Source organism: Chenopodium quinoa, unplaced genomic scaffold (assembly GCF_001683475.1).
Source record: "Chenopodium quinoa cultivar QQ74 unplaced genomic scaffold, ASM168347v1, whole genome shotgun sequence".
NCBI lineage: Eukaryota > Viridiplantae > Streptophyta > Magnoliopsida > Caryophyllales > Amaranthaceae > Chenopodium > Chenopodium quinoa.
The window spans coordinates 3752556-3767826 of record NW_018744537.1 but is presented as its reverse complement, the minus strand read 5'-3'; the positions used below and the strand labels follow the sequence as shown (position 1 = coordinate 3767826).

At 31.3% G+C, this 15271-nt stretch overlaps 1 protein-coding gene across 1 annotated transcript; it reads left to right on the top strand.

The window, feature by feature from the left end:
- Positions 1-507: 507 nt before the first annotated feature.
- LOC110698722 (gibberellin 3-beta-dioxygenase 1-like) lies at positions 508-3343 on the top strand. Its single transcript, XM_021876230.1, has 2 exons — positions 508-2043; positions 2405-3343. Exons 1-2 carry the CDS (start codon positions 1550-1552, stop codon positions 3069-3071), a joined length of 1161 nt encoding a protein of 386 aa, XP_021731922.1. The 5' UTR covers positions 508-1549; the 3' UTR covers positions 3072-3343.
- The last annotated feature ends 11928 nt before the right edge of the window (positions 3344-15271 follow it).

The following is a 15271-nucleotide window of genomic DNA, read 5'->3' as shown; positions in this document are numbered from 1 at the left end:
ACATGCCACGTCACACCTGTGAGGGGCAGATGTTTAGGGTAAAAATACCCTAAGACACGTGGCCCTATAAAGGCTTGCCACGTATCAAGCTTGCAACAGTCAGCAAAGGCCCAATCCCTTTGCGACACGTGTCATTGTACCCTAAATTGAGGTACAGCTCTCCCCTACTATAAATAGTAAGGGCAGACCTCATTAATGGGGATCGAATCATTTTCCGCCAACCAACAAAACACAAATCCCCTTGCAAACGCTCTCAAATCGAGAAGCATTTATTGTCTTATTTCCTCATTAAGAAAGAGACTAACTTAATCTTCGGAGGCGGAACACCCCAGCCCCAACCGGAGTATTCCGTTATTTGTGCAGGTACAGGAAAAGGAAGGAGCATACTAGGAAATTGTAACTCTCCCGTAGGACACATAAAAAACCCCCAAACACAGATTGTATCACGGCTTCCCACTAATTTTTTGTAGGTTGTATGACTTTGTCTTTATAATAATAATAATAATTAATGTTACAATATTCTTGTAATAATGATGACAACAATAACAATGATATTAACACAAACAACTATACTTCCTATAAAAAAAACTAATAATTAATCCGTATAAAAATTACAAATCTACTAATTTAAGCTTAATTGCTTGACTCAAAGTATCGACCCGAAATGACCCGACCCAAAGTCGACCCGACCCGATCTTGACCCAACCCAAACTTTACCCGATATATGGACTCGAAAACTAACTCGAACTGAATTGACCCGACCCGAACTTGACCCGACCCGAACTCGACCCGACCCAAAGCCGACCTGAAGAATTGACCCGATACCTGACCCGCCCCGATAATCTATTGACCCAAAACCCGAAATGACCCGACCCGACCCAAACCCGACATGAACATTTATTGACCCGAATTTAACCCGATCCATACCCGACCTAAATGACCTGTTTGCCAAGTCTACATAGCATAAACAAGCTAGGTTCAAGGCTACAATCTCTTTTTATTTTTATTTTTATCAAAAAAAAAAATCTAAAATTTCTATACAACAGTTCAAAAAATATCTTTTAATATTTATTTTACTAATGTTTTCTAAATTATTGGAGGCAAACCTTTTCCCTTTTACACTTGCATTCATTTTTTATTGAGTAGACTAAAATATATTTGTGTGAAAATGACAAGATGGTCCTTATTTTGTTTTTTGCATTGTCTCTTTGTTGATGCCCCTCTCCCTTTCACTTGTCCTATTTTACTAACACCTTACCGCCAAAAAACACCCACTACAACTTTGGTTTCACCCCCCTCTTCTTGTTCTCCTTATTTTTCTCTATATATACTCCAATTTTATTCATACTCTCTTCATAGTCATATTCCTATGATTTCTGTTCTTCTTAACAAAGTACCACTATTTAGTACCTCTTTTCTGCCACTTTTTCTACTCCTACAATTACTCTACCTTCCAATGTTCCATCAACTACGTACCTCTTACTCTTCCTAGATTCCTACCATTTTCTACTCTCTTTTTCTTCTTCTCCTCCTTCGTGTATCGATCACAATGCCCTCTAGGCCATCCCTCGTTGTTAAAGAGCAACCTCGTCTAATCCATCACCCGAGGAAAAATCATGACCTAGACTTTCAGTCTTTAAAAGAGTTGCCTGATTCGTTTGCATGGTCATCATTTGGAGATTCGTGCTCAGTTGAGTCAGGTATTTTTGGGTCAGACACTGTACCTGTTATCAATCTCAATGATCCAAAAGCCCAACAACTTATTGGGCTTGCATGCAAATCATGGGGAGTGTTTCAAGTTACTAACCATGGAATACAAAAGAGTTTGTTGGATGACATTGAGGCCGCCGGTAAAAGCCTTTTTTCATTACCGGTCCACCAAAAGCTCAAAGCGGCTCGTGCATCTGATGGTGTTACGGGTTATGGCCCGGCCCGCATTTCATCGTTTTTCCCCAAGAGGATGTGGTCCGAGGGGTTCACCATTTTGGGATCCCCTCTTGACCATGCTCGTCAACTTTGGCCCAATGATTACAAGAAATTCTGGTATGTAGGTACTCTTTTTCCATGCAAACACATGCAATAAAAAAAAAGTGGATAACTAGGCAAGTAGCTTAGGCATCTACATACACTAAAAAAATCAGTGAAAATTCCTACTAGAATTTGTTGCAATTTCTACATCATCTACATATAATTTAAAGCTTATTATAACTAAAATAGCCATAATAACCAATCACTAAAAAGATCAAATTCTTTTTTGTGGTATGTAATGGCATGTCGTGAGACAAAAGTTATTAGTATGGTCCACTAAAAAGAAATAATTCACCTTTTTATGCTAGATTTGATGCCATATTTAGGACAAGATATATGTCTAATGGTTTTCTAACTTTCTATCTTATCCTATCAGTGACATTATTGAGGAGTACCAAACAGAAATGAATCAACTAGCTAAGAAGCTTATGCAACTTATTCTTGGTTCATTGGGCATATCCAACCAAGATATTGTGAATTGGGCCGATCTACTTGAAGGAGCTAATGGAGCCATGCAACTAAATTCATACCCGATTTGTCCGGACCCAAATCGGGCCATGGGTTTGGCAGCTCATACGGATTCAACCCTCCTCACAATCCTACACCAAAATAGAACGTCGGGGCTCCAAGTGTTCAGAGAACGGACCGGGTGGGTCACGGTCCCACCCATTTCAGGTGGGCTTGTTATAAATTTAGGTGACCTTTTGCACATTTTATCAAACGGGCAGTACCCGAGTGTGTACCATCGGGCCATGGTTAACCGGATCCAACATCGTTTATCGGTTGCTTATCTCTATGGGCCCGCTTCTGGGGTCCGGATCCATCCCCTCCCAAATCTCATTGATGCCACCCACCCCCCTCTATATAGGCCGGTTACTTGGAGTGAGTATTTGGGCATCAAGGGCGAACATTTCAACAAGGCCCTCTCATTAATCCGAATTAATAATAACAATAATCCTTCAATTATGGGACTAATTGCAAGTGATAAGCCAAAAGACATTAATGTTGATTCGGATAAGACAATTCTCACTGCATTTGGTTAATCAATGATGTTAATTATTGTTTAGATTAGTCATTTTGCATTTAAATAAACTTATGGAATTTTTCCACTTGGTTTGAGTCAATGATAAATAGTGTCAGGAATCATACTGGGTTGTTACCATTACTACTATTTATTAGTTTTTCATCACGAGGTCTTTTTTTCTTGTTTCAAGACCGTTTGATCTTGAAATTAAGGTATTGAGACACGATCTCATGGATTTGCAAATTTGTACAATTTAGTTAAAATAATTAAACATAAATCAATGGAGAGTAATTTTCAATGTACAAGTATCTTATATTCCTCTACTTTTTATATTCACAAAATATTATCATCTCCATCCATATTTAGTTTTCACATTGCTAGAAACCAAACTAATATCTCATACTCCGAATTATACTTATAAAGAAGGAAAAGTTGGCATTTCAAAGCACACTTCCAAATGGTAATTAGTGAAGTTAAAGGAAGATGGAATGCTACATATATACCAAACCTTACAAATTAACGCAAACAGGAAACCATGCAAGTGCCATTAATTTTCTTGTGAAATATAATTTCAGAAAAGAAAAAGATAAGACAAGGAAAATACATATTTGAATATTTAGCTCAATGACAAAAAAAATCCGACAATATTCCAGGCCCAAATTGTCAAGGAAGATCCCCAAGCCAAGGAATAAGACAATAATCAAGATTATGAAACAATGTTTAGGGATTATGGCACCCCGTAAAAAGTTTTAATTTGGTGATAATCCCAAAAATTATATATTATCTTGAAAAAGATGGATACTTTTTTAGTGCTAAAACTAATTTACATCACTATCTTTACAAAATAATGGCAATCCCCATCCAATTGCAAATTTGCAACCATTCATGTTTTAGCTTTCTCAATATTTGATTGTATGTATTAAGTTTGGAAGTACAGTTAGATAGTGGAAACTTTGTTGCATGGAGAAGGAAAAAAGACGAACTTATTTATTTATTTATTTATTAATATATAAGTAGATGTATGTCTAATTGTATGTGAAGCTTAGTTGATTCAAGTGGTAAAGAATTTGCGACTCTATGTATCTTTCAAAATCTGATCTCGAAAATGATGCTTTTGACCATCTCTATTAATATAACCTAAAGAACTGATGAACATCGGAGTATTTTTATGGTTGAATAATGGAGATACGAAAGGAAGGTAAAGAATGCTATCAAATTAAGAATATGAAGTAATTTGCATATAATAGAACCAAAATATAGTAATAGATTATTTTAAATCATTGGATCAATAAGGCTAGTTACATAGAGTATGTATATGCTGTTGCTATGCACTTATGCAATGCATAGAACAATATAATAAGAGTACGGACTAATCTTTTATGTGCCCTAACGAGGGATGTCTTCAAACCACATGGGCATTGCCCATGACTTTTCTTCAACATTGACTAGTTTATTTTTGTTAATACTAAGAGCACATAATTAATGTAAATATTTAATGATATTTAACCAAATATTAGAGATGATTAATACATGTTTGAATAATAATAATGAATACCAGTATCTCTATTGGCTACCATATTGTCTCAATTTACTTGCATGAAATGTATGAAAACCTAAAGCTTTGATACCATGTTAGATTTCGGGAAAACTCCTTAAATAATTGGAGTGTGTATCATTGATCGATATATATGTTAGGAAACCTAGTACAATAAGAATACAAGATATACACAATATATATCCTAATCTACAACAAATACTATCATAAATATAATATCTATCAATTTAATCAGTATTTAGAATTAGACAATTTCGCTGTGTTTTTTTAGTTTATTAATTGTGATATCGATATGTTGTTTTGGTTAAAGTAAAAGATCACATCATACATACTCTCTCATATTTATAAACTTTAATTAGTCTAACATTCAATTTGTCAATGTGCGATGTTGAATTAATATCTTACTTATCTTATTATCTATTAGTAAATACTATAATAATGATATCTCCAAAGTAGTACATCAATCATTTGAATCTAACCAGTTAAATTTTCCTAATAACGCGTACGTCATATAAAAATGTGTACGGTAGTAAAGGGGTGTATGTCAATAATGTCAAAATAAACGGTAAGCAAACAAGAATAATAGTGGAAGTAATATTTGCTTAGGAGCTTATGAAATTTGAATTGAATTAAAGACATAATTCATGGAATTTTGAACTTTCAATTTGGCCCATCTAAAATATAAAGTCATAAACTTGTAATTTATGCTTTTTTATCGGCTAGTCGAGTTGTGGTAAATACTACATGAAATTATATATTGGATAAGCTTTTTGATTTGTTGAAATATTATCGCCAAGAATCCAGGCGATCTGAAAACGAAATATGATAGGAGTGTCACCCCTATATAAGTGGCTTAGTATTACACACTTTTGATCCTCAAGCCGAGCAATTTTGGGAAAACAATGTTTCACAAAATCACATCTGTCTATCTATCTATCACCAGCCCAGGTGATTATTGGCCATATGGTCAATTTTGCCATTCTTCAACCCACATATATCATCCACTATTATCCAGAAACAATAATGATGAAATCATGTGTGTACTACGATACTTGTATATGATCTCAACACACATGCTTCAACCATTAGCTTATCTCATCCATCTCTCATTGTTAAAGTTAAATATTTAACGCTAGATACTAGAGAGGACGGATAATGCATCCAACTTTATAAACTGAAATGGTTTTTTAGATTATGTGAGAGGTCGTGATAGAGTATAAAACCAATCCTGAAATATTATCTTCAGCTTTAGATTGAGTTGGTTATTTGATAATTAATAATGTCGTTCTTCCAGCCATAAAATTTATTCATCTCTATATATTCTTCCTTTTACCATTTTGATTTTGGTTTGTATTTTTCATGTAGAAAGAACAAATAGAGACGAAGAATTGGAATAATAAATATCCGAGCCGCATACATAATTATTCTTAAGATAAGATCACAAGGAATTATGCATCACAACATTTAAAAAGTTGAATTCGCTCAGAAACTTTGTCATCTCATTTGTTGTCATAGATTATATTATTGCATTGTAAAGCTGAAAATGGGGTATGCTGTGAATGTTTGAAAACCTTGTGGTTGTTCCAATAATTATATAATCCGATCCAATTATAGTGTATATACATCGATCCATGATTCTGCATGTATTTTCTTAAACTACTCCTTCGTTTCACAATGATCACTCTAGTGTGCACCTTAAACTACATAAATTTAGTATCTAAATAAATCGTTTTAATTACTAGTTTAAAAAAATCCTGAAAATCTATTACAAAACAATAAAAACAATTGTAGGACCATTAAACCTAGAATTGCCAAGTTCCTTTGTCTCATGCGGCTGCGGCTCATTCATTCACCAATTAATTTTGTTCCCCCAATTTTTGTATTTCATAATTTTTTAATATTAATCATTTTGTCAATATGTCAATTGGTTTGTAGAGTTTAAACTTTATTGCAAAATACTACGTACAATACACACTAATATACTCGTATAAACAAGAAGTACATGTGAACAACTAGAAACAAGTACATGTGAACAGCATATGATAGGACGAGTATAATTTGTCTAAACTTTAAAGGCATCGTATTTGGATCATTTTTCATAATCCATAGGATCCAATAGATTTGATTAAATAATTAAATTTATGTAAAAGGCATCGTATTTGGATCATTTTTCATGATCCATAGGATCTAATAGATTTGGTTAAATAATTAAATTTATGTAAAAGCCAAATACATTAAAATTAGAATAATCCCTCTCTTATGACCAAAATCAAAGTTTTTAATATATACAATGAATCTATCTATCTATATCATATATCACTAATAAATAAAGCCGGTCTCGCAGCCAGACCACGAGACAACGACACTTGACATTTTTTCGCCAAGTGTCGCGCCACACAAGCAACAAATAGGTATTAGTGTGACACATATGATGCTAAGTAAGCTAATTTTTGATAGATTTTTTAAGATAAAAATATTGTATAAAGTTTTATTATCGATATAATTCTAATATTTCATATATACAAATTTTATCATAGCTTTTAATATATATCCTATAACTAGATTATATTTTTTCATTAAATTCGTTTTAAAAAGTTCTTTAAAATAAGATTCATATGTAATATATTTAATTTATTCTAAAAAATATGTAAAAATAAGTTCTAATCAGTAAAAATAATTTTAGTTTGCTAAAAATGCTTTCATTTCAGTAAAAATAATTTAAGTTCAATAAAAATAATTCAAAATCAATAATAACATGGATATTTATTTACAAATAAAACTACAAAAAGTAATTTATTATATAAATAAACAATATGATATCGTATGTTTAAATATTCTAATTATAAAAAAGGATTATAGGACCGTATTTAACATTCAAACAAAAAAGTTTATCGTAAAATTTTATTAACAACTCGGGCATCGCCCAGGCACAAAACTAGTACTATACTAAAACAGGGTACACTAGCTCCAAAGCTAACACATGTCCATGTTTTAGTTTTTTTTTTAAGGTTTTTTTTTTTTTTTTTTTTTTGGGTAGAATGTATGAGTAATTGTCAAAGATACTATTATTAAGGATACTCCAAGATAATATCCTTGACTTGCTTAATATTGTTTCTCAATCAATATTATTCACGGATATTCAGCATATTTTTAGTCCATATCATTTGACTTTAGATTGCTTAATTCAAAGGGAGTATATTCTCTTATTTTGTATAGTATATATTTGCTTTCCTTATTAGCACACGTATAGCTGTTGTATATGCTTTAGACTTGTAATACAAATGGATGTAATTCTTTGTGAATAATACCATCAATCTTAACCCTTTCATGGTATTAGAGCAGGTTGTTCCTTCCCCACATTATTCCTATGATATGGCTGCTAACATCATTCCTAATGATGTTGGACCTAATCGTGCTCTCATTGTTGACAACCCTCACTAATATTATCAAACTCAATTCAACTAATTAATTTATCTTGTAAACTTCAACTTTGTACTACGCTTGTGGGATATAGCCTTTTCAAGTTTCTTGATGGATCTCACCCTCCTCCATCCACAAACATTGTTATTGACGCATACATCCTATATATATATATATATATATATATATATATATATATATATATATATATATATATATATATATATATATATATATATATATATATATATTATCAATAAAATCTTATACATTATTTTAATTTACACAAGAACATTTAAGTCAAGATTATATTACGGATTAGCAAAAGATATATTTGATTAATTATATATTAAATGTAGATTATCACTCAAATATACTAATCTGTATAAATTATCTTATTCAAAAAATATAATACGGAGTACTACGCCTCCACTTTGTTAAGTGTATTGTTACTTTTATGCGGCCTCCAATGCACTATTTTGACCATTTATTTATTTAATATAATTCTGCATTAATTTAAATTACACAAAGTTGATATATTGAAAAGTTATAACGATACAAATCTAATAAGATTAAACTTGATAATAATGTGCTTTCTAGCCTATATATAAACAATTAGACGTGGTCAAAATTTTAAAACTTTGACCTTGTGAATTATAAATAGGTAAATATGTAAATTGTGTTTCCTAAAAAAAAAGAAATGTAAATTGTGAATCAATATAATGACTTTACTAATTTTCTACTATATGATTTTAGGTATATCATACATAAATTTTTTTAAAAAAACTATATATACCATATATAATTCAATATTTAAAAAAATTATAATACTATATATAATTTAAAATATTCTTCAAAATATATATATATATATATACATATATATACATACATATATACATATATATACATATATATACATATATATATATATATATATATATATATATATATACACATATACATATATATATATATATATAAATTCAATTTTTGCTATAATATTTTGTTATAAAACTCCTAAACCCGAAATCTCTATAACAAGTTTAAAACTTTTGCTACACCTATAATCAAACCATTTATTTGACAACTAAAGTCACAACACACTCATGCATAATATCTACAAATTGTAAAAAAAAAAAAAAAAAAAAAGTTGATGATATTGTAAAAAAAGTTGATATATACAAGTATATATTAGATGTGGGTATTGTTTGTTGTACTGAACTGGTATGCGGGTATTGTTTGTAAGCTCATTACTTCATTGAGTGAATATGGGGATACTATTATACTTTGTACTACGTATCTATTATGAGTGTTGACTGTTGAGTATGCATAAGAATGAATTTATTTATTATCTAATATAAATTTGCATGATAAACATAAATTTATTTATCTATTACGTGTACCACCCTATAAGATAAACTATAATTCTCAATTTTTAATAAAGAGTTTGGCACTAACTTTTACTCCATTCGCCCCATTATAACTGACATGTAAGACTTTTTCCACTATTTATAATATTAACTTTGACTGTAGTTTGTTTATTTTTTTAATTAATAAATGCAATAAATTCATATATTATTATGAAATAAGTTGTTAAATAGAGATTAATATAAGGTTTCATGATTAAAAAAATTATAATTTTTATTGATATTTAATTATATAAAAATTAGGTTTTGCATCGACATATATGCAAAATTTGATTATGTTAGTTATTGGACAGAGGAATTATATGTGTGTGGCCAGCCACCATAAGGTTACTCGGTTAGTGTTATAGAGGTTACTCAATTAATGATATAGGGCTTACTTATTAGTAAGTGTTATAATGGTTACTTTATCAGTGTTGTACGGGTTATTTAAGAGTAACTCAATAAGTATAATAAGGGGCTACTCTAATTTGTTAGTATAATAGGGGTTAATTTATTGATGTCATAGGGGTTACCCTATTTTTTTTTTTTACAAGCGGCCACAGGGTGTGCCAGTTGGATAGAAAACGCGTTGTAGGTTTTGTATATGTCGTCACGGTGAAATATAAGAATAATATGATTTTTTTTATTTATTTTTTATTTTTTATATGTGTATATTTTTTTTCAGTATTATATATGTGCAATAAAAATATCAAATGATTACATATAATAATAATAATAATAATAATAATAATAATAATAATAATAAGACAGTTAATCAAATAATTAAGGGCAAGCCTAAGCATCCTTCTAAGGTCATTTACAGCTAGAGGTTACAATTTTTTTTAAAATAAAATTATACTAAGCATTAACATCAGTGCCTTTGCAGATTTTTAGACGGGTAAATTTTTGGATATGTGGAAGCTGCAATATGTGTGTGGTGATGAGGTTGATTCATCATGTAATATAAGGTAGTAGGTGATGGGGCAAGATAATCTCATATTTTTATCCTCCACGAGTGAAAGAAAAATATGAGAAATAATGTTTATATATATATAATAAAGAAAAAATTGTCAAAAATAATACAAACTTTGAGCGGTCTGTCAAAAATAAGTCAAACTTTTGATTTTTTCTGAATAATACAAATTTTGGAGAGTATCCGCTTTAAACAAGTTATTTTACTTGTAACCTGAATGAGCGGTTAAATTATTTTTTTTCTTTTTAATAAATTTGTTTAACAATGTAATTAACTCTTAATACTTTAATTATGGTTAATTAACAATTACAATATTTTTAAAAAATTTCTTCAAAAATAAAATATTTAAAAAAAAAACCATCTCCTCCACCAGCCACCAGCCATCCACCACTGGCGCCCCCCAAAACCCTCCTAGTCCTCAGACGCCGGTCGTTCCCAGATCCCCCTCCCTGGTGTCGACATCGACCCCCTCCCCCGCGCGTCGCTGTACCCCCTTCCCTCTTCCCCGAAAACCAACTAACACCCTTCCCCAAAACCCTCCCTCCCCCGCAAAACCACCAAAAACCCATCCCCCACTTTCGTAAAACTCTCACCGAACCCCTAGGTGGCTGGGGAGGTTCGATTAGGGTATTTCGAGGGTGGGAGATGGGTTTTTGGTGGTTTTGTGGGGGAGGGAGGGTTTGGGGAAAGGGGTTCGTTGGTTGCCGGGGAAGAAGGAAGGGGATGACGCGCGGGGGAGGGGATCGGCGCCGGCGCCGGGGGAGGGGGATCTTTGCGCTGCCGATGCCAGGGGGGCTGGGAGGAAGGCTGCGTCGGTGGTGCTGGTGGTTGGTGGAGAAGATGGGTGGAGCTTTTTTTTAAAAAATAAAATAATAATAATAATCTTTAAAAAAAAACAAATTAAATGGTTAAACGAGTAAGATGATGACATGCGTTCCACATAACCTGTTTTTAGGTTACTAACAGGTCATAACTTGTTTAAAGCGAATACTCCCCAAAATTTGTATTATTTAGAAATAATCAAAAGATTGACTTGTTTTTGGCGGACCGCTCAAAGTTTGTATTATTTTTAACAATTTTTCCTATAATAAATATAACAAATGTTTATAAAAAGATGTGACTTTATTCATGCTATATGGGAATATCAAAAATCCTATTTTTAATTTAGAAGTTTCATGTTAAATTTCAAGTGTTTTTAGAGTACATAGAGAAAAAAGATATGACATTATTTGTGATAGAAATACGAAATACAATATTATATATATAATGATCATGTTGTTATTATAACAGTAAATTTTTCTAAACATATATTGAATTCACAAAGTTTCATATGTGGCTTGCCACACCTTGTGGCCGAGATTACTTGGTCGGGGGTTACTCGATCGGTCAGGGGTTACTTGGTTAAGGATTACTCGATCGGTCAAGGGTCACTCAGTCAGTCTGGGTTACTTGGTGATCAGGGTTACTTATGTTTTGATGTATGTCAGCCGGCCACACAGAAAAAGCGCTTTATTGAATTAGTGGATAGAGTTTAATCATTTTTAAAATGAGGTGGCCATTGACTCAAATAGAAATGAGAGAAAAAAAATATATAACTTAATGTAGTTATTGATTATTAGTTTATTGAGTTGCATTATATTTTAAAACTTAACATTTAATTTAAGAATAAAAAAGTTGTTTTAGGTCCTGTTTGGCAAAAGTAGTGGTAGCGGGTAGCTTTTAGTGGTCGAGTAGCGGGTAGCGGTTAAGGTAGCGAGTACCTGTTAATTAGTAGTGGGTAGAGTTTAGCTGGAAAAGTAACGGTTGATAGTATGAGTATTTGGTAAAAGTATCGGTTGCAATACTAAAATATATCAAAATACATATAAATATTGGTTAAAAAGTAATAAAAATTTGCTAAACGCTACCCGCTACTTCTAAATGTTACTATTTTTAACGTTTGAAAAAAGCTACTTAAACGCTACCTCTATCGCTAAACGCTACCTTTATCGCTAACCGCTACTAGAATCGCTATCTTCCCAAACACTCTTTTATTTTTTCTAGTAGTGTTTTGACTAGTCAAAACGCTAACCACTACCTCAATTGCTACCACCAAACAGGGTCTTAAAGTAGTATATTATTATTTTAAGAGGTTAAAAATGCATGATTAAGACATCTATGTAAGTAAATTCATTATTACTCATTAAATCGTTTTATCTTAAAATTTTGTGAAATGAATATAAGTATTAAGATTTGTAAGTCGTGCATCGCACGGGTGCTATGCTAGTTATGAAGTACTTGAAACTACTTTTACTTTGTGAATGATTAACTATCTTAGTTGATTAAAATTTTGAGAATCGGCATTCAAGACCTAATATCAATTTCCGTGTATAATATTTTCCCATATGGCTCTCTTCACACGCATCTTAATTATTGTAGAACGTCTTAATAGAGGGAAAAGTTTAATTTTTAATTAATACTCCGTATAATAAATAGTAATGTGTGAAAGATTCAATAGTTAAAGAGGGAAAGTCTGTAAATGGTAGGTAGGAAACTAGGAATAGAAATAAAGGTGATAAATCACTTTTAATTGGACAATTTCTAATCCGTATCCGTTTTACTAGTGGTACAATGGTGCCATATGGATCTTTTGCACTATTTAAAATATACGCTAGATAAATCTAATATTTGTTAGTTGTTTTATATGCTAGTTACTCCTTGTACAATTATATTATAATAAAATATATGAATAGTTTAAAAGTCAAATTATTACATTCAACTTGAAATAAAAAGAAGTAAAATAAAAGTAGTATCTCATATTCTCCCCCTCATTTGCTAGGTACATGAGCATGTTAGGAGAGGTGGGATGAGGATACAAAATTACACTAAAATGTAGAATAGAATTTTTAGGATAGATTTGAAATAAAACAACTCAAACGGATCCAAATTCAGAAAATGGACAAAAGATCCTTTTGAAAGAGTAGGCTTTGATATACATGACATAAGCCATGTAAGAATTGAAATTTCAATTCATCAAAACTACCTTGGTGTGTATGGTCTACAATTGTGAAAGAATATATTCATTAGATTCAAGGATTCCCTAAAGAAATATGTTGTATGTCACATTATTATTGGTTGCGAGTCACAAATCAGAATATTTACATTTTTTTTTTTTTCCTTTTTCATTTTTGCTACAAAGAGGGGAAATTATTATAGACGAAAATTTTCAAGTTTAAGTTTTATTCCAATATTTTGACTCCTTACTCCCCTAGTAAGTTATGGTATCACCTAGAAATAAAATTGAGATCTTAACCATCTTATAACTTTCGGCCAAATAAAAACAAGTGTCAACTAATTTAACAACTATGAATATAATCTTTGATCGATTTGATTTCTTTATGGTTGACAATTAAAATCATTGATTAAAGTATTGAAAGGTCGTGGTACTAACGTACTACACCCAAATAAAAACCCCCAAATCTGATATCAAATCTTGTTTATATCATTTGCTTTATATGAGTCTCGAACCCTCTGTCTCTCTCTATATATAAAAAAATTAATTACTGCTTGTAGCCAAAAAAAAATCTCCTAATTTAGTGCTCTTATCACATGTTTTCTGTAGTGATCTACTGACTTAATTACAACTGCTAAGAACATAGGATTTTCTGGATTAAGATGTCACCTAAAAGACCACTACTATCCAAACAAATAGGGATCTTCAGTGTAAATCAAACAGAAAAACATAATTCTAAATAAACAAAAATCAAAATGATATTGATTTGGTCAGGAATAAATGGCACTTTCAAGACATAGAAAAACAATTTGTCTTGAATTTGCTTTGACATTGATTTGAAAAGGATCATAAGTAACAGTGAAAAAAAATTCTAAGACAAGAAGATATAATATGTCAATTTTGGCTACTTAAATACAAAAACAGATGAGACTTTGCCTGATTTTGAGTCACTTTAATGAAGTCATTGTACTCTAAAAGGTCATGCAATTATGTGCTTCAAATTAATTAAAAAAAAAAATAATAGACAAATGTAATATTTTAAGTATGACGACTTTTATATTATAATTTAAAGTTATATTGATGTACCTATTGTTTTTCTCATGAGAAAAGTCACTTAATATTCCAATATTTCCTTACCTAATTTTTTCCAAAGAGCATATACATATGCTCTGATTTACAATGAATTGGTACAATTAAGATAATCCAAAATGCAATTACGTAAACACATACACACTCATCCTATTATCACCATATCTCATAACAAAATTTCACCTAATTGAGTGCAGCTACATGAAAACAGTCTCAAACATTTTTGGAGGTCTTTTTATTTTATTTTATTTTATTTTATTTTATTTTTTGTATAACAACAGTAGCCCCCTTAAAAAAACAGAGAAAAGACAAACACATCATATTATACGAGAGTGATAGGTTTATTCTTGACAAAAGTTATCGGGCTTTCAATTTAAATTTGGGCTTTGGTACGAACACGTATTGTATAGTAAGACGAAGTAAATTTTCAATTGCTTCTAAGTTCTACTGTTGTTGTGTAATTTGCTTCTTTTGTGAATGTGTTATACCCATACTCATACCAAGCATGCTTAGTTGAGATGGTGTGATTCGCATTTGTGACCTCATCACCTCAAAGTCAACAACTATCTCACAACATGAAGATGAATGAATCACCTAGACCGTACAACAATTACTTTTAGAAGACGTGCGACACATCTAATACAATATCCGAGTCAAACATTAATACTATCAAAGGACCAACTCAACTAAAAGTTTAAGTTAATGGTTGAAGCACATGATCGGTTTATACACACTATATATCACACTCCCTCACATAAGAGCCCTTTACTCATGAAATGTG